Raw genomic sequence first — 23,813 nt, 5'->3', positions numbered from 1 at the left:
TTTAGAGAAAAAAAAACTCCATAACAAAGATGTTGGAAGGAAGAAAAAAAAATGTTGGGAGGAAGAAAAGAAAAGGTCTCAGTCTATATATATATATATATATATATATATATATATATATATATATATATATATATATATATATATATATATATATATATATATATATAGAGAGAGAGAGAGAGAGAGAGAGAGAGAGAGAGAGAGAGAGAGAGAGACGCAATGGCCCAAAGAAGAAAAAAGCCCAATAATAGTAAGTAGAAAGCCCGACACAGAGACAGGGCAGAGGAAGAGGAAAAGCTGTTCGTCTCCCCAACCCCAACCGCGACGAACTAGGGCGACGGGCCATCGCCGTCGTCGCCGCCGCCGCCGCAGCTCGCGCTCGCTCTCCTCCTCTGGCGCCGTTCCTCTTTCTCCTGCGTCGCCCCATCGACCTCGACCGCTCAGGTAAGCATCCGCTCGATCCCCTCGCCAACTATCCCTTCAATTACCTACTTTTTAGGACGTTAGGATTTGCCATCGGAATCGCGGTGTTGCCGCGAATCCGGTAATTGATCTCTCGCCCACCTTCCTGCACATGCACTTTTTATGCAAAGAATCCTCCTAATAGCCAATTGTCTAGGCAGATCTGGCAGCCGAAGAAACAAAGATAGATGATCTTGAATTAGGGGATGACTCCTCCTTTTAAAATAAAAAAAATCAAGATAAATGCCACTACACTGTTTGCTCTGATTTAACTTGGCACACAGTCATGCCTAGTTTACAGCTTCTTCTTCTATGCTCCATACTCTCTGTCAGTATCAACCAAGCTGTATAAATGTTTCTCATCTTCCTTCACATACAACCAGCACAATGTGCTTCATTGTATTATGCTAACATATATGATGAACATGCGCTTTTTACGACTGCATTTCAATACCTCCTGTGTATGTGCTTGCTGCATTGTGTTACTACTTAAGTAAACTTCATGCTGATGCCTCAACCTGGTTTCCTTTTGGTTACTTCTATTGCAGCGTCTGTTTGTAACTTTCTGTTATGGGTGACTACACCATCCAGATTAGCACCAAGCTAATCGACCAGCTTGCTCGTGATGACGAGAAGATCAAAAAGAAAACCAGGAAACCCAAGCCTAAGAAGACTGTCAAACAACATCAACAAGAGCCCCAGGACAACTCAAGGGAACTCCCAGCTTCTGAACCCAAGGCTCCTCCTGGCTGGCCACTGCAGCCTCCCATGTATCTCCCCGTAACCCCTGCTCCTCCACCACCCCCACCTGCTTTTTCAGAGCTGGAAGCCATCCGTGCCGTTCTGGAAGAGAGCGAAAAGGTTCAGGAGAAGCTGGATAAGCAGCATGCTGGGATGCGTGATGAACTCATCAAGAAATCAAAAGACCTGCGTGACAAGGAGTTCAAGCTGCCGTACCAAAACCCCACGCCATGCACTGAGGAGAGGTCAAACTGCCGCCAGTGTTACGTGAGCAATGCACAGGACCCACTCAAGTGTGCTGAGGCAGTCAAGAGATTTGAAGCATGTGTTCGCCTGGCGAGGCAAAGGGGCAACACAAAAGTTGCTCAGTAGCCCTGGAAGATTTGTGATGAGGAAAGAACTGATATACGATTTTGCTTTGCTGTGATGATTTAATAACCTGGAATTTTGATGAGACCTAAGACATATTTCTACAATTCTAATGGCATCGCACCAGGCTAGGTGAGGAAGCTACAGATCCTTGAGTTTAGGGATTCTGTATTGCAAATATTGGGTAAAAATGAAACATGAATTCTGGGTGTTTTTCTCTGATTGGTATCATGAGTGAAAGCGTTATCCATACATAATCTATGCTGTTGCCATTTGCGTTTTGCAAAACCCTTATTACTCGTCTGCTTTTTACTCCCTGGTTTCTGTTGTGGTTTAGCTATGCTACTGCAGCATGGTTCTTCTTGTGGTATCAATCCCTGATTAAAACCCAACCATTGATAGTCATCTTGTGGGATTGAGCATTTTTTTTCTTACTGGTAACCGAGCAAGGCGAGCATGCATTAGTAACTGTTTAGTACTGCATTGTTGGCTTCTCCAACAAGATGTCTTGGTGTAAAGATAAGATGTCGAAGAACTTTATGGTGTAGTAGTTTCAGAAGTAGATATCTGATATCATAATGCACTATTACAGTCAGTCTTAAGCATTCATGGATGTTTAAGATGTTAGTCTTTCAGAAATCAGAATCACCTGGATGGAGTACCTTAATTTGCCTGGCTTACAATCTAGAATAGTGTTTTTGCTTGTGAAATGGTAGGTAATTATGGAGACCTAAGAGATGGATTCCATCTGTGTAGGAGTTGGAACTTGGATTTCTTTTTTGCTATAATACTGTCTATGTTGCTGCTAAAAATAATCCACTGCGTGTAATAGCTACGGAGTACAAAAGCAAGCCCAATATTTTTTTCAGCTTGATCAACTAGGTACAAGATGGAAAGCTAGTGCATGTGCTGTTTGCAGCTAATGTTTAAGTAATGTATACTCCATTTTACACTTGTGAAGGTCTTTTTAAGTGAAATATCTGCGGCTGTCGTGATGCCCGTATATACGGTCAAATGTATTGAATATCAGAAAGCGAAGGGTATAAAGAAATGGAGGAAAAAAGAAGGCAAGAAAGAGATGTTGCATAAACGCTCTCCATTAAATAATTCAGCTTTCATCCGTGACGTTTCAGATGAAAGGGCAGGGAACCAAAAGGCAGGCAAAGGTGTGAGTGAGGCTGACTAGCATTTCGCTTGCTCTTATCATCTTAAGATGATGGCCGGTAAACGTTCCTGACCAGACAAGGCCCCGTGCGAAAATTCGATCAATCAATCTATGAGTGGTAACAGGAATCTATCTGATAGTATGGTATCTGTCAAGAGATTAGTTACTTGTTGTGCTTGTCAGCTTCATCCTCTAGGTAAAGCCTGTGGTGCATTGCATATGTACAAAACCTCAGCTTGAAGCTTCAGTTGGGAAAACAGAATGGTATAAAACTTCAGTTCAGCTGGGAGTACAAACAGGTAGCGTATAAAGTAGAGTAGTACACATATACACACACGCAGATGGAGTGGTTGGATGGATGGATGGATCATGAGCAGTGATGAGAGACGTACTACGCATTAGCACTTGCAGTGTCAACGTAAAGTTGATGGCACTGGCGCCTTGCAATTTCCCTGTCCTGATGGACTCTCTGATTCTACGCTTCAACGACTTTATGCTTGATGTGGTTATCCATTATTATAACTAAATGTTGTTGCAACGCCTGTGTTAATTTGTTTGCCTGTCATACATACATACATACATACATACATACATACATACATACATACATACATACATACATACATGCATATATTTTTACACTTACACCACCGAATACTGATCGCGTTGATCCATTTCATGGATGATTCTGAGCACACGCCTTTAAACTGTACAACTAGCTAATTGAATCAGATCGAGAACAGGCCATCCAATGATTACATTTATACAGGAGATGATAATAATAACATGAGTAATAAGAGTAGAGGCTGAAAATTTGGGAGAATATATGTGCCAAACTGCTCAATTAAGCTAGCTATGAGATCTGAATTTGATAGCAGTGCCAACTGCCCATGCATATATAATACTAGTAGAAAACAGTAATAATTTAAAACAGTCTTGGTTTATGCATGGTTTGATGTGCTGAACATCAAGGAAGCACCATGTAGATAGTAGAATTAATATGAGGTAGGATATATATGGAGGAGGGGAGAAGACAGGATGAGCAAGAAAGAAGAAGATAGAGATTACAGAGGGCAGGGCAGACGAACTGCAGAAATGAAGAAACTAAAGAAGAAGTAAAAATTAATCGGTGGTGATGTGTACTCCGATGACGATGACAAAGAGGGTGATGAGGGCGAAGTAGATGATGGAGTGGACGACGATGGACATGGCGCTGGTGTGCAGGTTGCCGAACTCGACGAAGTGGTGCCTCCCGGGGAGCTGGATGAGCAGCCCCGGCGAGAGCAGCACGAACAGCACCACCGCGATCACCACCGGCCCCCAGTCTGACATCCTTCCTAATTTCCTTTAATTAATGCTTGCTTTGCTTTCCTTCCTTAATCCTTCTTCCTCCTATTTCTTTCCCGATAGAGCTTCCTTGTTGTTGTTGTTGTTGTTGTTGTTGTTGTTAGGAGCAGGAGGGTAGTAAGTAAGCGAGGCGAGCAGTAGTAGGAGCAGGTAAGGTAGGGTATGCAGATGCAAATGACTCACTCACTGTACTAGTATTGGCAACGTACGTACAGTACAGAGAGAATGAAAGAGAAAGAAGGTGAGGTGCGGTTCGTGGGAGTGGATGGATGGAAAGCACAGCAGAGAAGAGAAGAGAAGCGCAGGTTATTAGGCTCGAATTCGACCGGTGCCTGCTCTACACTGCAACTGCAACTGCACTTGTTGATCATGCTTTCATTGCCATTCCATATTTCTTTCTGTACCGGTTGTATGCGGTTGGTGCGGCTTCGCTTTCTGTTGCACATGCTGCTTGCGACTCATTGCTACCGTTTCCTCTTTCTCCACATAATACTCGCAGCAACCATCTACTGCTGTTACTTACTATACTACTTCTCTATTCACATCCCATCTATTAATCTATAGTATTATTACTATATGTGTATGTATTATCTGCTTATATATCTCGTTGATTGATTTCATCCTGCACTTGCAGCGATTACTTTGGTCGTCAAAGTCATCATTTTGCTGATTACCCGGAATTAAGGACGGACTCCTGTCTATATAGCATATATACTCCTGTCACAATAGGCAGCAGTACCATCGCTCGTCTTTATTTATTTATTTTTACATTTATTGATAACGGACACACAATGAATGAATATATATAATTTCATGCTGAGCTCAACTAGCAAACTAAACTAGTAAAAAATTAAATGCTTCTTGCATGCCTGAGCCTGACTCAGCTAGTGCTCACCTAATGACACTCGATCTTCTTTTCCTTTCTGAACAAGCTCAAACGCATTTGAAGAGAGCACTACTGCTAATTGCGTAGTAATTGCGTGTGCTAATTAGTTGCTAGTAATAGAGAGGAGCACAGACTGTTCGATGGTGCTATCTAGCTAGCTGCAGCAGCAGGAGCTCCTCCCTTTTTGATGCTTGGACGGATTAGATAGAGGGAACTATTACAACCAATCTCAAGCTTGTGGCTCTAGTAAGTGCTTGTGTTTCATGTCTCGCTTTCAGCCTTTTCTTTCTATGGCCGGACCAAAATTGCAGCGCAACAGGATATACAGATCAAACAAATTTTTTTTTCTTTTCTTTACTTTTGTGCGTTGAAAAAGAAAAAGAAGCCGATCAAGGTCGGATACGAAACCAAAAGCCACAAGTATGTCTGGAACATATGGATTGAGCTATCAAGTTAAGTTGTAGCTGGTCCAGGAGGAGGAGATGACCAAATACAATCGATGGAGTGACCTGGATATGCTGCTGCCATTCAAAAGCAGTACCTCAATCAATAATGCATGGACATTTTCATACCAGTGCAAAACATAGTATTCATCATCCATATATTTTTGTCCTTTATATATATATATATATATATATATATATATATATATATATATATATATATATATATGGTGTGTTCCATTTCATTAATCCCCCCCTTTTATGACGCATTCGTGGTGATCGACGGGTCTGTGTTGCTTCATCTGAATGAAATCATAACTACTTAACCTTTGCTCTGGAAATTAAGATGAAAATTATTAAGCCAGTTCTTAAACCAAATCATCAGATAGATGAATTGATGAGAGTAAAGCAAGGAATCTTTTTTTGGTGCCTAGGCTGCTTGCACAAGAAGATATATATCTCCATCAGCCTCTCCAACTAACCATTAATTTAAGAGATGATATAATCCAACTGCATTTGTGAGATGAGTAGAGACAACAGTAGTACATTCATTATCGATATCAGGATGGAAAATGTGCAGCTCAGTGACGCATGCAATCAGCCGAGATGTCGTGTCAGTGTGCTAATCTCAGGCCACCTTTCGTCTGGATCGATCGCCTGCCTAATTCACTTACGTTTCTCCAACCTGTTGTTTTCCCTCTTAACTGTAATCCGCGTAAGCATACTGCAGAGGTCAAGCAAAGCGGCTGGCAGTAGCAGGCTTGAGCATTTAGTTTTTGGTTAGAATCTAACAACATGATTAACAAATCGATTAACTTTCTTCAGCTGAAACTCTGATTAAGATGGACCGAGCAGCTGAGTTCAGTTTGTTCAGATGCTACGTTATGCTGCCAGTACCTTTCTGGTTATTTAATCATTATTATGCTAGGCAGATACCAAATTTAATTCAGTTCCGGGTGGAGCTAGCAACGCCACACCACACCACACCACACGGATAAAATTCTTGGAGATTTGTTCAATATAGATTGTGAAATACTACACTCTATAGATGTGTGATATATCCTGAAGCTTGGTTGCAGGAATAGAATAGGATGGATATATGGATGGTCAGTCGGTTGTACTGTGCACATAATGTGTAGCTTTTGTTTTGTAGCTCAACTTAATTTGACATCCATCCAGTTCCAGGTCCAGGTCCAGGGCAGTCGCTGTGAATGGCGATGGGGCAACTACTTCATGCTTTCCATTACCATTGTGCCACGCAAAATGCCACCAAAATTCTTCCTCCTTGGGACCCTGCTGCTACTGTACTGATGCTGCCCTGCACTCCCAATGGTTTTGGTTGCACTTGCAGCAATTAATTAAACTGCCTCTGCTGACTATATGTTATTAGTATCTCCCTATTATAGTACGAGATAACTCTTGAGGTTTACAAACTACCACATTAACAATTATATTGTGTTGATGTAGATTAATTGACACAGTTTTATACAAAATATAATTGTATCTATTGAAAAACAAGGTAAGAGTTGTGTATGAAATCTAAAACATATTCTTAAAAATCTATTGTACGCAAAATACAATTGGACGTATAGACATAGAAGCTAGTGGTTGTATATCAAATGTAATTCTACTTTCAAAGATCTATTGTATACAAAATACAAATATCTATGGAAACAAAATATATGTGTATGCCAAATCCAGCTCTTACTAAAAAGAAAAAGAAAAAAATTGGCTTCGCCTAATTTTGCGTGGGAAATTTGCTAGTTGTAATTTACTTGAAATGCTATGAATGGTGCACTTTTGATTTTGCTACATATATATGTGGAGGAAGAAACTAAGTAATGAGTAACTCTGAAATCAATTCCTTTGAGTCACAATATTATGCCAAGAATTGGAAGGAACACACAAATAGTAGTACAAATTAACGAGCTAAGGTGAGTAGAGATGATGGATGGAGGTGCATATATACTGCTATACATATGCAATTGAGATTACCTAGAAGAAACAAAGAGAGAGAATCAGGGAGAGGAGCCAAGGTTGATCTGGACGCCGATGGCGACGAGGAAGATGGCGTCGAGGGCGAAGAAGAGGATGGTGTGGACGAGGATGGAGACGACGCTGGTCTGGAACTTGCCGAACTCGATCAACCTGCACTTGCCTGGTATCTGGAACAGAAGCCCCGGCGACAGCAGGATGAACAGCACCCAAGATATCAGCACCGGACCCCAGTCCTGCATCTTCTTCTCCTTGCTTTCTTCTTCTTCCTCTTCTTGCTTGCTTCTTCCTGTTGCTCTTCTTCTTCTTCTTCTTCTTCTTCTTCCTACTGATGATGATGCTCGAGGCTTTCCTCCTTGTGAACGAACCAACCAACCAAGGATTGGATATGATGATGATATAGGAGAGGAGAGGATGCTGCCTACTGGAGCAGTATTACATTCTTCTCTACATACAAGTATGGATATGCAGCTGACCACAAGGTCCACTCGATGAGGAATGTGCGGTGGAGATATATATATCTACCCACCATAATGTTTACTATACTACACTAGTACTTGCTGCCTATAGTCCCATCACTTGAATTGCATATAAGAAAAAGATTGGATATAAACTCCCCTATTTTTTTTACTAGTAATTATTATAGCCCAGTTTCCTGATTAAAAATTGTAGTATTATTAACCCAGATTAAGCTGTGTTGTTGCAAGTCAAGTCACAGCAACACTAGCAACAGCCCCGTTCGAATGTCCTGAAAACGGTGGATTAAATTTTGGATTAAAGTGGCATGCTTTTCAAACTGCTAAACGGTGTGATTCGTGCGAAAACTTTTTATATGAAAATTGTTCTAAAATATCAGATTAATCCATTTTTAAGTTTATAATAATTAAAACTTAATTAATCACACGTTATTATCCTCTCATTTTACGTGAAACACTTAATCTTTAATCTTTAGGAGATTCAAACACCACCAAATTCATCGGTTATTTCCTCATCAGCTGCAAGCCTGCAATGTAGTACTTAGGTAGCATCAGCTAGTTCTTTCTACCTAGTGCAGTGCCCAGTATAAGGCCAAAACCAGAGGATGTACAAAGAGCAACTGAGGGGTAAAGTTTTACGTGTCACATCAGGAATTATATAGGATGTCGCATGGGGTGTTTGGACACTAATAAAAAAACTAATTACAGAATCCATCAATAAACCACGAGACGAATTATTAAGCTTATTTAATCCATCATTAGCAAATGTTTACTATAGCACCACATTGTCAAATCATAGAGCAATTAGTCGCAATCTGTGCAATTAGCTATTTTTTAACATATATTTAATACTTCATGTTTGTGTTCAAACGTTTGATGTGATAGGATGAATTTTAGGGTGAGATGTAAACAGGGCCTTAGTAAATACTCCCTCCGTCCCAAAAAAAAAAAAGGCAAACCCTGAGTTTCCGTGTCCAACTTTGACTGTCCGTCTTATATGATTTTTTTTTATAATTTGTATTTTCATTGTTGTTAGATGATAAAACATGATTAATATTTTATGCGTGACTTGTCTTTTTAATTTTTTTCATAATTTTTTCAAATAAGACGGACGGTCAAACTTTGAGCACGGAAACCAGGGTTTGTTTTTTTTAGGACAGAGAGAGTATGCAGCAACAAAAGGTATTGGGAAAGGAGTAACTTTAGTCTGCGTATGCACGAAAAGACAGACATTTGATCTTTCATGAACCACAACATTATTTCCTGACCCTCGACAGGTAAGAACGTTTTATTCCAGCCGAACAATAGAGGATTCTTCTCAACTTAGAAATCTTGGCCTCAACTCAGCATGATCTCTGACTGCGCGGAGAACATGCGATAAGTTCACAGCTTACTATGAAACCAAAAACAGCAAAGTCTCCGGGGGAAGAAGATTAGCCCTCTGGCACCTATTAGACCACTGGAAGCTCCCCACACTCACTGATGACCACCTTCTTCTTCGGGCGGTCCCCTCTGTCAGTCTCCTGCGATTCGATCATCTTAACGATGTCCATGCCTTCAATAACCTGCCCAAACACGACGTGCCTCCCATCCAACCAAGGTGTCTGCATTCGCAGGTAGCAGTCAGCGCAATGTAATTTTGAGTGAGTTTCGACACTAGTACACAGTGAACATATCAGTACAGTGTTACCTTGACAGTGCAGATGAAGAACTGGCTGCCATTGGTGTTTGGCCCAGCATTGGCCATGCTGACCACTCCAGGTCCAGTATGAACCACTACAAACATTACAAGACATATAATCAGCACAACCACAAGATAAGAAGCAGAAAGAACGATCAGATTAGGTCATTTGTCAGACGTACATTTGAAGTTCTCGTCTTTGAAGGTCCGGCCATATATGCTTTTCCCTCCAGTACCCTGAAATATTCATTTTTTGAAACCTACTTTATCCACATGCAGAAGTTGAAAGCTGAATGATTTGATGTAGGCTAGGTCAAAAATTCATAATTCATGAAACCAGGCAGCTGCATGATTTAATTTAGGCCATCAATTTAAAGAAAAAGGATTTGGTGCTAATCTCCTTGTAATCTAGCCATGAAGTCAATAATCACTGCATACACATTATGCTGATCACAAACTACCAATTCATACTCATAATGTACATGATGCAAAGCAGTATAATGATCTAAAACACCATAGGGCAAGCACTGAAGTGCATAACACAAAGTTGTATAATGATCCAAAACACATATATAGGTCAGCTTTCTATCCAAAACAGCATAAAGCGCTAACATTGATAAAACAAATCAAACTTTTTTTTTTTTGGAGAAATAGTTGGCTCAATGGTGATAGATAGAAACAAACACATGAGCTCATTCAGTGTTGTGAGTAATGTTACACTATGTGACTTTTTCCAATAGAGTTTGTCAGATGAAACAGAGGAACAAGTGCAACATAGGAGTAGATTATAAAGAAAGTAAATAATGAAGACATACGTTGCCCTTGTCAAAGTCTCCTCCCTGAATCATGAAGTCCTTAATGACACGGTGGAAACTGGACCCCTTGTAACCAAACCCTTTTTCTCCTGAAAAGGAAAAGGGCAATGGTATGTGTATCATGCACCAAATCTGGGTAATCCTGTAAAGTAGTAGATGACAGAAGAGAAGAAAAGCAAGAAGCCCTTTGTACCAGTGCAAAGAGCACGGAAGTTCTCTGCGGTCTGGGGAACATCATCCCCGTATAGGCCAATAACGACCCTCCCAACGTTCTTCCCAACAGGGTTTCCGATGCTTATGTCAAAGTACACCTTGTTTGTGATTTTGGACTGGAGGTCCACTTCCTGCAATGTATGGGAGAAGTTTAGCAAAACTGAAAGAATAAATTTGAAGCGTGGTATCCAGTTCTCCCACATAGGGTAAGAATAATCGATACTTGCGCTGTTCTTTTATGTATGATGTTAATTGAACTAACCAACGTCATATATTAAAGGAAGGAGGTAGTATATCGTAAGTTAACATCTAGTGGAGGAAAACATGAAAGCGCATAGTGCACATGGGAAAGGAAAACCCAGCTTTCAGTAGTACAGAAGGGCACACGTGTTTCCTCACAATGTTGCAGGCAGTCACTGATGATGAATAACGTGTTTACATTCGGTGCACATACAAGGTAAGACCTGTAAGTAGCAGAACCCTATGGTCGAGGCAACTAAAATTATTAATCAGAGCAGGTGAATACATAATAAAGCATTGGTGATGATAAGCCTGAAACTGCAATTTTGGTAGCATAAATTTCACCTGGTGATTTAAAAATCTGATAACAAAATTTGACATACAAAGGCATTACTAGTATTAGTTTTAATTTAATGGTGTTGGAAGGTCGAGGTCATCTGTGCTAACCCAATATCTCTTCCTCCAAAGAGGCAACAAACAGGGGCCGGTATTGCGGAGGCTGATTGCATAATAATAGTCCAGTAAGGTGGAGTAGTAAATTTGACTGATATACTACTAGACAGGATTACAAGAATGGATGCGGTGCGGCAATAGAAAGATATATGTAGGGCAGATAAAAGAAGAAGATCCGGGGACACAGTACCTTGGGGTCAGCGGTGGCGGAGGAGACGAAGCGCGCGCGGCTGTGAGCAGCGGAAAGCGCAGGAGTGAAACCTCCAAAGACGGCCGATGAGGGGAGGCGTGCGGTGCCGGTGCCGGTGCGGATGGAGAGGAGCGGCGAGGGGGTTTTGGAGGCGAGGAGGGCCCGCTCCGCCGCCGGCCGCGCGATGGCCTGCAGTGCAAACACAAGAGAAGAAAGAGCGACGATAATAAGATTGAGAGCTCGGTGGGGAAGAAGAGGAGAGCAGAGGCCATGGATGAGTGAGCTTACGAGTGTGGCGAAGGAGGTTGCGACCGCCATTGTTGATGTTGAGGAGGAGACCCTTTCTCTCTCTCTCGCTCAGGTGGATTGGGATTGGATAGGTAGATAGGGCATTGCACTGGGATGAATGGATGGCATTTTTGCATATGTGTGCACAGGAAATACAATAATCACACACACCTTCTTCATTGGGGGAAGTACTATATTTTATTTTTGGGACCAAAAGCATCTGTTAAATCAACTCTATTTGTCCCAATCCAACTATTTAAAATTTATTTATTTACAGTGTCTCTTTCTATAATATATCGGTAAGTTATCAATTATTATACAATATACCATCGGACTATACTATTTTCAAAAATACCTAAAATACACCATATAAGGTTAATATTTGATTTATCCTACCATAAGTTTCAGAAGAAAAAAAATGCTAGTTTATGCACTAGTTTTAAGATTTTACATTTTTATATTTTTTTAAAAAAAATTATTTATCCATTATATACTGCAAGAATTTTTTTTTTGCTGTTTTTAATGTAACTTTTTTCGAGAACATACCTCATTTCTAATGTAAATTATCTTTTGCGTAAGTAATTTCTCTCTCATAAAAAACTCAAAAATATTTTTTTTAAAAAAGTGAAAACTTGAAATTTATATATAAACTTTCATGTTGGGTAAGTAAGCTACATAAACAATTCATATTTTTAAACCCTTAGATGAATAAATTAATTGTTAACCTTATATGTATTTTGAGTATTTTTTAAAACTAGGACCTGAGTAAATATTTTTCTTGAGTTTTAGGTTATAAGACTTCACATTCATATATGTCTAGATCTATTAACACATATATAAATATGGACAATGCTAAAAAATAAGAATAGGAGGTGGTATTATTTTTTTTTTGGTAGAGAGGGGAGGGGGCCGCATAGGAGGCAGGAGGTAGTAAAATGGGCTGATGGGCATAGTATTCACGGGGGCCCATGTAATAGATGGGATGGGCTTGAACACACATGTAATGTAACAATAGCCTCGGTCGAGGTGAGGTGGAAGAAGCAAAGCAATCTCCGTGAGCGGTGATGGCGCAGCAGTGGCGATCTCTCCTCTTCCTCCTCCTCCTCCTCCTCGTGCCCTTCGCCGCCGCCGCCGGGCAGGATGCGCCGTTCGTGGTAGCACAGAAGAAGGTTGCGCTGTCCCGCCCGGGTCCAGGCGTGGAGCGCCTCGCCGTCACCCTCAACCTCTACAACCAGGGTTCCGCGTCAGTCCCCTCCCCATCTCATCTCCCTCTTCCCCCAGATTTAGATCCACATCTCTCTCTCCCTCTCTTCACTTTGTTAACCTATTATTGCTCTATCCGCCTTTCCTTATTGATTAATTCGCATAGGTCAAAAACAACGGGAATTCCTACTGTTAGCTAGACTTGATAGATAGCCGCGAGCCCATGTTTCCCTTTCTCTGTGTAATAATGTCAAGCTGACTCACTTGTTGATAACACAAATTATCACGCTACTATTGTGCATATATACTACTCCTACATGACATGACATGATTGATAGTCACATACACACACATCAATCGCTAATCCATTTCTCCATCTATCTAACCACACTGCTATTTTAGGGAAGGGGAACCGGAATCCTCATTATGGGGGTGTTTACATCCAGGGTTGTAAAGTTTTGGCGTTTCCGGGTATTATATAGGGTGTCGCATTGGGTGTTCGGCACTAATAAAAAAACTAATTACAGTAAACCGCGAGACGAATTTATTAAGCCTAATTAATCCATCATTACCATATGTTTACTGTAGCACCACATTGTCAAATCTTAGAGCAATTAGGCTTAAAAGATTTCGTCTCGCAAAGTAGTCGCAATCTGTGCAATTGGTTATTTTTTTAGCCTATATTTAATACTTCATACAGGTGTTCAAACGTTCGATGTGATAGGGTGTAAAATTTTAGGGTGGGATCTAAACAGGCCCTATATTCTTCACTGCCAGTGCCATCAACCATTCATCTTCTATTCTTCTATCATGTTGTTTACTACTCTCTCTCTCTCTCTCTCTCATTTTTTACAGGACCGCCTATGATGTTAGCTTGAACGACGACTCTTGGCCACAGGAGGCTTTTCAACTTATCTCTGGAACCACATCAAAGATTGTGGAAAAACTTGATCCGTTAGTAACAACACTTACTAGTTACTTATGCTTTCTCACACCAATATTTGCCCTTTGACAATCCTTTTTACCTCTTGTGCTTTCAGTGGTGCTACTGCTTCCCACAACTTCATCTTGGAGACCAAAGTGCAGGGCAAGTTTCAGGGCTCTCCTGCCATTATCACATACCGTGTTCCCACAAAGGCCGCACTTCAGGTACATCAAAATTTTCATACTTACACTTCAGGTACTCATGCAATTTGATGCTTGTCATATGCTTTGTTTCACAAGTTAAACTTGAATTTTCGTTTCGTGATGCTTTGTTTCACATGCCATCACAATCGAGTGAGTATACCTTTAGTATTGAGCACCGGATGAGCCTTTTCTAAGGACTGCAGTGTGATCGATCTCATTATTCCATGGATCATAGTGAAAGGGGCTAACTTTGCTCAGCTTAAATAGCTCATTACGACCCTAGTACTTGGTGTTCTAATTATCATTTTCACCATACTATTCCTGCACTATTCTCTTCTTGAGTTTAAACTGCCAATTATTTTTCTCAAGGAGGCTTACTCAACGCCCATGTTTCCACTTGATATTCTTGCTGAGAGACCTCCCCAACAGAAGTTTGAATTGGTTAGTTATCTCATACCATTTGCTTTCATTAAGAGTAAAACCTTTCCTGATTCTTATGTCTCAACGCCTTACTTTTTTGGTGCTGGTACTCAACTTATGGATATGCAACTTTTGCACTTGACCTTTCCAGGCTAAGGTACTGCCATTGCCCTCTGTTTTATGTAAACTTATGTGTTTTATCTAAGTAGGAAATAGGCGATAAGAAAAGAAAACCATATGGCTAGACATTGTGATCTAATGTGTTAACAAACGTCATCTGCAGAGACTTGTGGGGAAATATGGGTCGCTGGTCTCCGTTGTTTCCTTTGTCGGTGTGTTTATCTACCTGGTTGCAAGCCCGTCAAAATCCACTGCTGCAAAAGGAAGCAAGAAGAGGCGCTAAATCTGTTTTGTTGCCTTTTTTTTGTTGTATTTGGTTTTACAAGAATGTACTCTCTCAGGTTTTATAAGGTTCTCCTATGTACTCTAAGGGATTAACTAGACTAAGGCATCATCTGTCATTTTGGCCTTCTGTAGTTGAGCATCTCGGGTGAGGCCTGAGCTGACTGACTTAAAATCAGAGGTGTAGATTTGATACATCTTAAATCATTTTAGTACATTCAACCTTTTGTGCCTGGTTCTCATTTCATCTCCCGTCATGGGTCAAGGGTAAGAGTGTTGTCTATTGTGATTCGGATAGGGCTTGAACCTAGCTTCAAGCGATGTTCTCGGGGAGATTTTGTTTGATTGCTACTGTAAGCGGTAAGATAATAGTGTATGATATGGTAAGCTTAGCCGTTTCTTTTTTTTCCCTGAGGAGCAGGTGAATTGTACAAGGAGCAGATGATGGATTGAGAGGCGAATTCACAGGGTAATATGTTTCCCTGTCTCCTGAATTGCTAGTTCAGATCCTATTCTACGATGTACTGCGGAAAGGGACCACATGATGCATGTTATTGAAAATTGACACTGGTGCATCTTGTGTTCTGCATATCTGAGCCTTGATGGAAAGAAATTATAATTCTTTGAGTTAGAACTAAACTGAGGTATGAATGGCTTTTTTTTTTTGGTTTTTCACGGTGGGGCAGCGCTCAGGTGTGTGTTGGGGGGAGGAGCAAGGGGATGTAAGGAGGACTCTGTTTTTACAACCGTAGAGATAAGTACTGGTAAGTATGAATCAATCATCGTCCTATTTGTGTGCTAAAGCTTGGAAAGACAAGATGATGCAGATGCAGTACAAACCGCTTACTACTCCAAATAACATGATGCTGGGGCAGGAGCCTTGTGGAAGTTGGCCCACCCAATTAACTGCACAGAATTCTAGCCTATCTGCCCACTATCAGTCACATAGGAGTAAATATAAGCAGCAGCTAGGGGGGCTAAAGAAGGAAGAAAAGCAGATAGAGACCTGAATCCTCAACTCAACTGCAAACAACTCTTTCTTACACATAGCACATACTAGGCACATAGGAGTTACTAGAGATACTACTAGGAGTAGTAGCAATAGAGCATCAACATAGGAGGCAGCATACCAATGGAGAGCTTGTGTGGGCAGCTTGAGCATGAACATGAGCAGCAGCTGCACCAATCCTCCTCATCTTCACTTCTCCCCTACTGCTTCCTTTCTGCTCCAGAGCCTCTTCCTGTCCCAGGCTTCCCTGCCGGCTGCAGCAACCTTGAAGAGAAGGCAGCAGCAGCCATGGCGGCCTATGAGTATGAGAGCAGCAGCTGCAGCTCCCTTGACCCCACCTCAATGCCAATGGTGTACTCACCAATAGTGCTGCAGCCACAGGAGTGCCCTCTTTCCTTTGTCTTTGACAATGCCGCTGCCGCTGCCGGCGACAACAAATGGGTGCCTGGCATTCAAGGAAGTTGCCCTTGTTCATTGGGCTCAACTCAAGATATGGTAATTAAGCTCCTACTACATGTGCTATCTTTGCTCGCACTTTGCCATGAAAATGTATATATACAACTAGATGAAACTGCAAAATTCAGTTATATATATATTTTTTTTCACAAAGTGTTTCAGCATACATATGTTTTTTTTTTACCTCAAAGGTTTAGCTTCTTCCCACATGATGCATGATATATTGAAGAGTTATTTGCTTGGTGATCATCTTTATCTGAAAAAAATGCGGCTTCGTCCTACTAGTACCAAGTGGAAATCTACCCAAAACCTGGAACTAAGTGCATATACATATGTAAATGTAGCAGTGACTGCTTTCTGATGCAAGTAGAATTATCATTGATGTTTAAGTTGTTAACCCCTTTGGTAAGTGTCCAAATATGTATGATGGGCCCATTTTATGTTGTGTTCATGTAATGATCTACCTTATGTGGTCTTGCCATTTAGGATGCAAGTTGGGGCAAGAGTAGAAAGCACAAGAGGAGCAATGTGGGCTTGAAGGGACTTGAGGAGAAAAAGGCAAGAAGGGTGGTACTACATCAACATGATGATGATGTGAAGAAGAAGGCCAAGGAGGCAGCAGGTGGGGAGCCACCAGCTGGGTACATTCATGTGAGGGCAAGGAGAGGCCAAGCAACAGACAGCCACAGCCTTGCTGAGAGGGTCACTCACTCACCAGTCTTTTGTTCTCTTATCTGAATCGTTGTTATCTTAATTAGTAGTAACAGCTGTTTGTTAGTGCCCTTCACTTAACTACAGGAGTAGTAACATCTGTTGATTTGTTACTTATAGGTGAGAAGGGAGAAGATCAGTGAGAGGATGAAGATGCTGCAAAGCCTGGTTCCTGGTTGTGACAAGGTCACAGGGAAAGCCCTCATGCTAGATGAGATCATCAGCTATGTGCAATCTCTGCAGAACCAAGTTGAGGTGCTGCTATATGTCACTCAGATAAGAATTGAAATAGCGTAATTGAGCACGTAGTATCATCGATGGCTCTTCTGCTCTGTATATGAAGAACTGATTCATTCTTTTGTGCTCATTCAGTTTCTGTCCATGAAGCTTGCCTCCCTTAGCCCTTTGATGTATGAGTTTGGACCGGGCATTGATATGCACCCAGATGTTCTTCGACAGGTAAAGTAAAATAGGGAACAATGACAGCATCAATCCAAACGCAAGCAAGCATCTCTGAAGAATTCTGTGATTCCAGTTTTGCTTCTGCCATGCATGCGATCAATATCTCTGACTCTCTTAGTACTTAGTATTACCTTCCTTGTTTGATTAAGCTTGCAAAGATGCCACATGAGATGGTGCAGTGCATGGGCCAAATGGGGAGTACAGGCATTTCACTCCAAGGACTAGGAGGAGGACCCACAGGCTTTGCTCAGGTCAAGATGATAACCATAGTCTCTCTGAATCTGAACCCAATCTGCATGACTGCATCAGATGTGATGTCGCTTCTCCTGTGTTGAACACAAATTATTCCACCAAGCACTCATCAAGAGTAGTAGGAGTAGCAGATAAGGAAGGCAATGTGACACTGATCATGCATGCGCTGTCTGTGCTTCACCTTTGCATTGCAGGATGGCAGCAGCCACATTAACATGGTGGTGATGCAAGTTGGAGAGCAAGGCCAGCAGCAGGGCTCTCTTCACCAGGTCGAGATGAGCAGCCACTGCTTCTTTCATTAGTAGTAGAACCCATGCATATTCTGGTAATTGAGATACAAGCATGATTGATTAGCAAGAAGCAAAGCTTATGTTCTTTGCAAATGGTGACTGATGATGTGTTAACTGTTGCATTTACCAGACTAATGCAGCTATCTAGTAACATTTGTACAAACTAGGAATGGCCACGAAGCAGCATCACATAGAGGAGGAGATGCCGAATCAACAAGTGAAGTGAAGTGAGCAAGCTGAAGAAGAAGAGTGGGGCAAGCCGACAGAGTTGAACCTCCTGAAGATCTCGCAAGGATCCTTTGGTTGCTGGCTCAGCTGTACCATCTCCTCCTGGGCTCCAAAATCCACACTATCGATATCTCTGCCTTCACCGTCACCAAGACTGCATGCAGACAGTACCAAGACGAGGACATGTACTGTTGCTCCTCCTGCGTTTCGCTTCATTCATTCATCTGCTGCTGTGCTGTTCCTCCCCCTCTTCTGTGTGTTGCATCTGTAGATACTCTACTCCCTTTTCATGTGTTTAATACTCCAGAAATGTGCATGTGTGTGTGTGCAATATGCATGCCTTGCAAATGTGTACTTGATGCTGCCAGCCTGATCGATATGACTTGGCCTCCTGCCTCCAGTCCTCTCTTGTACACTGTACCATCTCTCTTTATCTCTGCTCTGGGATCCATTCAAAGCTTGCAAATGCAAAAGCAAATGTGTGTGTGCATGCACAGAAAAGTGGAATCTTTTATTAGGCAACCTGATCTGACCTGACCTGCTGCTTGTACTCCTATTTGGACACATGAAAAATGAAAATGGTAGGAGAAGCAAGGGCCATATCTGGGCTTGTAGCCAGTGAACATTGGACTTGGAAAGATTCATCAAAAAAAAATTTTGCTTTCCCAAAGCTGCTGCTGACCCAGCACCTTTCAGAATTCTCAGATCGGATGCTTGTCTTTTGAGTTTTGAGCCTTGACCAGGTTAACTACATACTCCTATGCAACTTCCTTTCTGCAAGCTATGTTATGTACAGTACATCTGTACATGTATGACGGCCGCTGTAGATAGGACTACAGTGCTATGTTGCCATGCATGCTCTGCTGCACCTTTTGGGCTGAGAATTCAATGTTGTTTAATCCTTTTCTGCTAGGGTTGGTACTATAGTAGGGATAGCATTCACAATGAGTTCATCAGCTGGAGCCAATATTCAGCTCAAATTAAGGCAAAGCATTTGCAAGTTAATCCGGTCGCCAGTAATGCATACACCTTTCATCCTATAAAAAAACACTTGTATAATATATATATGAATTTAGATATATTCAAATTCATGTTTAAAAGTGAACTTATTTTGAGACAAATGGTGTAGACACTCGACGCATTAATAACAATGCACTCAGTCACACTAATCAAGCTTTTACTTTTCTTGCCACAATCTTCAGTATACATCAGCCCAACAACACTCCATAGATCGCTTATACATATATGCTCAAATTCTGGAGCAGTGCAGACTAGTATCAAATCTCTCTAGTCTACTGGACTTCCTTGAGAAAAGTAACTACTCCCTCTGTGAACTCCGTTTCACAATGTAAATCATTCTAGCATTTACCACATTCATATTGATGTTAATGAATCTAGACATATATCTATATATCTGTCTAGATTCATTAACATCAATATGAATGTGAGAAATGCTAAAATGACTTACATTATAAAACGGAGGGAGTAGTAGTAATAATACACAAGATATCTGAATCAGGTAAAGCAACCAAACTGAACAGGATATCAGCAATCCTTCATGAACTGCAAGCCAGCAAACAGATTAGTCTGATGACATATGCCGACAAGTGAATGGACAGAAAGAGGTCTGCAACAGGCAAAACCATTGTTCCGAGATGCAAGGGCAGCTCATCACCAACACAGAATAAGGACTTATATATGTATGCCCCAGCAGCCAATTAAATTTACACTGTACTTCAAAAAGTAACAAATGCTCTTACATATAGACCCTAAACAAAACAATGAGAAAGCTATTTCCAATCTTAACAAATTGCAGTAGTATATGAGCAAAGATACACTGAATTTGTTATTGCATACGACATTATGTTTTTACAAAACGAATCCAATCAACTACGGATCGATGCTTGTGGCACTGTCGGCAATCCCAATTCGTCCTCCTGCACCAACAAATAAAAGCAACTTTCAAATTATTATTATTGTTCACAAGAGAATCCATTAACTATGCCTAAATGGGGTATTTGTTTCCAAAGCTCTGAGTGAATTCATTATAAATGAAGCCAAAGGACCTATTTGGCATGAAAAGGTTTTCATATTATCCTTTTATGTGCCCCCCATCACCGTCACGTTGTGAATATCTGGTCTATAAAGGGCAGGTCGACCAACTGTAGAATATAATCTATACCCCTACAGACTTCGGTTACACGGTGTACTATCCTATCAGCTACTCCCTCCGTTTCACAATGTAAGACTTTCTAACATTGCCTACATTCATATAGATGCTAATGAATCTAAACATTATTATATATATAGATTCATGCTGCATCTATATGAATGTGGATAATGCTAGAAAGTCTTACATTATGAAACGGATGAAGTACCAAATTCTGCAGTGAGTAAATGAATTCAAATCTAATAAATACAAGTACAAAGATCTTCAAATCTGCATCCTATCAAATAGTTCACATCAAGATAAAGAAAATTATTTAGAGTGAACTTCTAAGCAGTCTTATTGAAAGTAAACATTGTCACAGTCCATGTACCTGCTGCCGGTTTGGTGGGGCGGGTGTGTGACCCGTTGGTGCAGCAGGCAAGTTAAGCTCAGAATCTAGATCTGATTCCTTATCTGGTTGAAGGTACGAGGGGACTGAATTTGATTCAAAGTCCATGTCGGCTTCCAAAGCATCAAGCTCTGCATTTTCCACATAAAGAATCAGGACATCAAGCAGACAAGCATTGTTTCTTTGCTTTCGGTAAGTCAACACATGCAAAACACAGAACTGGTGAAGGACCAATAGCAAAGTACCAAAGAGATGGATTCAGAAAAAAATAACAATTCATGAGCATCTAGACTGTTTTCTGCCTCAACACGCATACAAATTTAGGTTGAAAAGAAAATCCACCAGATCACCATCAGAAACTGGAAATTATTTTCAATTAGACGGCAGTAAGCAGCTATGGCAAACCCTGACTACACTATGGACAGAATTGTGGGGAGAAAAAACAAGTTGACTGCATAACTTCAAGGCAAACATTTTTGTGGTGCCAGTATAATCTAAGAAAACTGAAAAATAAGATCCATACCCCCCATAAGTTCTTCCTCGTCAATGTCATCAGGGACATTGTAGCTTCTTCCGAGAGTTTCCTGTATTTCATTGCTCACATCCATAAGATCCATCATCTCGTCTTGCAAGCTCTGCAGATAAGAAAAGCATGGGTCTAGATTCAGATGCAATTGGAAACAGAAGAAAACAGGGAAACAACGAAAATCCATTGCAAGCCAGAAAATCTTGAAAACATGACGAATATGTTACACAAAAAGATGCTGCGTACATCTATATCTTCAAGCTTGACAGTTTTCATCATTCCTTTCAGCTCTTTATTGGCTGCCTTCATTGCAGTCATCTGCCCAAATGAAAACACTTGTATCATAAGTTTGGGAATCAGGATGTAAAACATCATGGAAATAAAACTTCTTGAGTATACTATAGCTATATACCGTTTGCTGAGCATCTTTAAGTCCCTCTGATGCAAAAGCAACTTGGTCAAGGTTATATGTTTGGTTGTACAGCATGTCACGCTGCCCTTCGTACCTGTCAGGAAAGCATATATAAGACAGTATACAGATGAGCACAGTACCGTAATAGAGTAAGTAATTCGAAGGAGAAGCAAAAGAGCTCAACAAGATATACAGAGTGAATGGTAAATGATGATTGGGTTCCTTAACTAAGTAATAAAATAGAAGTCTCTTTTTTTCTTATAACATAACTGCTACCCTTAGGAAAATCTTTCAAAATATATATGAAGAACCACATCGGTACTTAACCAAAAAAAGAAGATGAAGTACACTTAGAAAGGAAAAGACTCTGTGCTTATGAAAGGACACAAACAATTTACAGAGTCAAAATTATGCCTCTTTTTATCTCAAATGACTTGTAAGACGATGAATTGTAAAAATTGGCGTAACCGGGACTTGGTACAAGATGCAACGGTTTATAATGTCATCAATGGCGAGTTCTTTAATTTTTCATTCATGTGTTGTTGTTGTCCACAAGGAAGAAGGCAGTGCAACAATTTGATAGGCAACACAAGGGCAGGTTGCAAGAGCTCAGCTTTGGTGTCTATGTATGATATTTGGGTGAGGGTTGGATGGTTGGGGTTGCAGTAGAGATTATTATTATTAGGCAAAAGTAGAGTAACCAATCTTCTAATCTAATCTAAGAGTATATAAGTATGATAAGTAATGATGATGAAATAAAAAAAAAAGGGGAGATATACATTCTGCGCTGCTTGAGGACCCTCATGGCGCGTGCCTTGATGGCCTCCTGGGCGGGGCCTGGCCTGGTCTTCTTGATCTGGTCCTTGTAGCGGGCGAGCTCAGCGTCCAGCTTCTTGATCTTGTCGTCCACGGAGTCGCCCCTCTTGCTGATCTGCGGGTTTGTTTGATTCGATTCATTCGATTGCTTGGTGGATGAATTGAATAGAATAGAATTGAAGATGGAATCGAAACAAGAAAGACAGAAAGAAACCCGATCGGTGGCATCCTGGATGCTGGGCGGGGGCTCCTGGTTCTTCTTGGCGCCGAAGATCTTCTTCATCGGAAGGAATCGGAGGCGGAGGCGGCGATTGGCTTGGATTTCCTCCTCGTGTTCTTCTTTCTCCTCCTTGCAAGTAGTACGAAAAGAGCAGGGAAGGGAGGGGAAATTTCTCCTCCTTACGTGTCTGTTTGTTTCTTCTGTTTGACTCGTTTCGGTTTCTCTCTCCCTTCCTTCCAGATCAAAGTTTTTTTTTTCTCTTTCTGTATATATATATATATATATATATATATATATATATATATATATATATATATATATATATATGTTTTTTTTTTGCGGGGATGTATATATATATTTCCTCCTTGTGTGGGAGGGATAATGCTTTCAGAAACGAGTCCTCCGATTTGGATTATTCTGGTCCGTGTGCCTATCTGATCCACTGCAAATTAAGGCCCATCTCAGCCCCAGCCCACCTCATGATCAATCAAAGGAAAAAAAAATCAAACTTCCCACAAAAAATTCGCATTGAAGGATTTTCACGAAATGCCAAAGTTTGACACATTTTAGGGTTATCAAATTTTAATTTTAGTATCGCTAGATGTCTTTTCATTCATTGCCTCACTAAATTTTGCTAGCCTTTTCGTAAGGACAAACTTCCAAAAATGCGAAATGATGATAGAATGACATTAGCATACATATGTTTAGTTTGTTATTCTATCACCGTTTAGTACCACTAAATTCTGATAGATTTGAAAGTAGTAGTAGCAAACTAAACAGGTTCTTAGTACCTTTCTACTAAATTAACTAATAATATAATAAATTGCAAGGTGGGTATAATAACTTAATTAGTAGTTCATCTTGAATTGACATTACAAAATCATATCAAATGTGTGTTATGTGGGTTATCCATTGACCATATTCACCTCTTTTGTAAACATGGGTCGCGCACG

General features: G+C 40.7%; 7 protein-coding genes across 12 annotated transcripts; 3 read left to right on the top strand and 4 right to left on the bottom strand.

Moving 5' to 3' along the window:
- Positions 1–279: 279 nt before the first annotated feature.
- LOC4337542 (uncharacterized) lies at positions 280–1,794 on the top strand. Its single transcript, XM_015784916.3, has 2 exons — positions 280–447; positions 1,014–1,794. The coding sequence occupies exon 2, from the start codon at positions 1,036–1,038 to the stop codon at positions 1,576–1,578; it is 543 nt and encodes a 180-aa protein (XP_015640402.1). The 5' UTR covers positions 280–447; positions 1,014–1,035; the 3' UTR covers positions 1,579–1,794.
- Positions 1,795–3,598: 1,804 nt separating this feature from the next.
- On the bottom strand, positions 3,599–4,244 carry LOC4337541 (uncharacterized). Its single transcript, XM_015784915.3, has one exon. The coding sequence runs from the start codon at positions 4,070–4,072 to the stop codon at positions 3,863–3,865; it is 210 nt and encodes a 69-aa protein (XP_015640401.1). The 5' UTR covers positions 4,073–4,244; the 3' UTR covers positions 3,599–3,862.
- Positions 4,245–7,255: 3,011 nt separating this feature from the next.
- Positions 7,256–7,959, bottom strand: LOC4337540 (uncharacterized). Its single transcript, XM_015782360.3, has one exon. The coding sequence runs from the start codon at positions 7,651–7,653 to the stop codon at positions 7,435–7,437; it is 219 nt and encodes a 72-aa protein (XP_015637846.1). The 5' UTR covers positions 7,654–7,959; the 3' UTR covers positions 7,256–7,434.
- A 1,142-nt stretch (positions 7,960–9,101) lies between these two features.
- LOC4337539 (photosynthetic NDH subunit of lumenal location 5, chloroplastic) lies at positions 9,102–11,834 on the bottom strand. The gene is made up of 7 exons (XM_015785270.3): positions 11,768–11,834; positions 11,480–11,668; positions 10,577–10,727; positions 10,384–10,472; positions 9,751–9,805; positions 9,578–9,663; positions 9,102–9,491 (listed from the first exon to the last, which is right to left on the bottom strand). The coding sequence occupies exons 1-7, from the start codon at positions 11,795–11,797 to the stop codon at positions 9,339–9,341; spliced, it is 753 nt and encodes a 250-aa protein (XP_015640756.1). The 5' UTR covers positions 11,798–11,834; the 3' UTR covers positions 9,102–9,338.
- A 966-nt stretch (positions 11,835–12,800) lies between these two features.
- Positions 12,801–15,142, top strand: LOC4337538 (uncharacterized). Of its 3 annotated transcripts, XM_015785251.3 has the most exons (6): positions 12,801–13,010; positions 13,826–13,924; positions 14,011–14,119; positions 14,468–14,539; positions 14,670–14,675; positions 14,802–15,142. In XM_015785251.3, exons 1-6 carry the CDS (start codon positions 12,832–12,834, stop codon positions 14,919–14,921), a joined length of 585 nt encoding a protein of 194 aa, XP_015640737.1. In that variant the 5' UTR covers positions 12,801–12,831; the 3' UTR covers positions 14,922–15,142. The 3 variants fall into 3 exon arrangements, with proteins under 3 accessions (XP_015640737.1, XP_066166661.1, XP_066166660.1); XM_066310564.1 differs by having other exon boundaries at positions 14,471–14,675; XM_066310563.1 differs by having other exon boundaries at positions 14,468–14,675.
- A 12-nt stretch (positions 15,143–15,154) lies between these two features.
- Positions 15,155–18,741, top strand: LOC4337537 (basic helix-loop-helix protein 80). Of its 4 annotated transcripts, none has more exons than XM_026025307.2 (7): positions 15,155–16,424; positions 16,872–17,087; positions 17,217–17,351; positions 17,469–17,555; positions 17,708–17,809; positions 18,005–18,079; positions 18,268–18,741. In XM_026025307.2, the coding sequence occupies exons 1-7, from the start codon at positions 16,053–16,055 to the stop codon at positions 18,292–18,294; spliced, it is 1,014 nt and encodes a 337-aa protein (XP_025881092.1). In that variant the 5' UTR covers positions 15,155–16,052; the 3' UTR covers positions 18,295–18,741. The 4 variants fall into 4 exon arrangements, with proteins under 4 accessions (XP_025881092.1, XP_015640735.1, XP_015640734.1 ...); XM_015785249.3 differs by having other exon boundaries at positions 18,005–18,135; XM_015785248.3 differs by having other exon boundaries at positions 18,005–18,135; positions 18,249–18,741.
- A 1,255-nt stretch (positions 18,742–19,996) lies between these two features.
- Positions 19,997–23,012, bottom strand: LOC4337536 (vacuolar protein sorting-associated protein 60.2). The gene is made up of 7 exons (XM_015782163.3): positions 22,855–23,012; positions 22,604–22,755; positions 21,825–21,918; positions 21,659–21,730; positions 21,410–21,521; positions 20,869–21,017; positions 19,997–20,265 (listed from the first exon to the last, which is right to left on the bottom strand). Exons 1-7 carry the CDS (start codon positions 22,921–22,923, stop codon positions 20,215–20,217), a joined length of 699 nt encoding a protein of 232 aa, XP_015637649.1. The 5' UTR covers positions 22,924–23,012; the 3' UTR covers positions 19,997–20,214.
- Positions 23,013–23,813: the final 801 nt, after the last annotated feature.

Source organism: Oryza sativa, chromosome 5 (genome assembly GCF_034140825.1).
Source record: "Oryza sativa Japonica Group chromosome 5, ASM3414082v1".
NCBI classification, from domain to species: domain Eukaryota; kingdom Viridiplantae; phylum Streptophyta; class Magnoliopsida; order Poales; family Poaceae; genus Oryza; species Oryza sativa.
The sequence above is the reverse complement of the archived record's forward strand: the minus strand, read 5'-3'. Positions and strand labels throughout refer to the sequence as shown.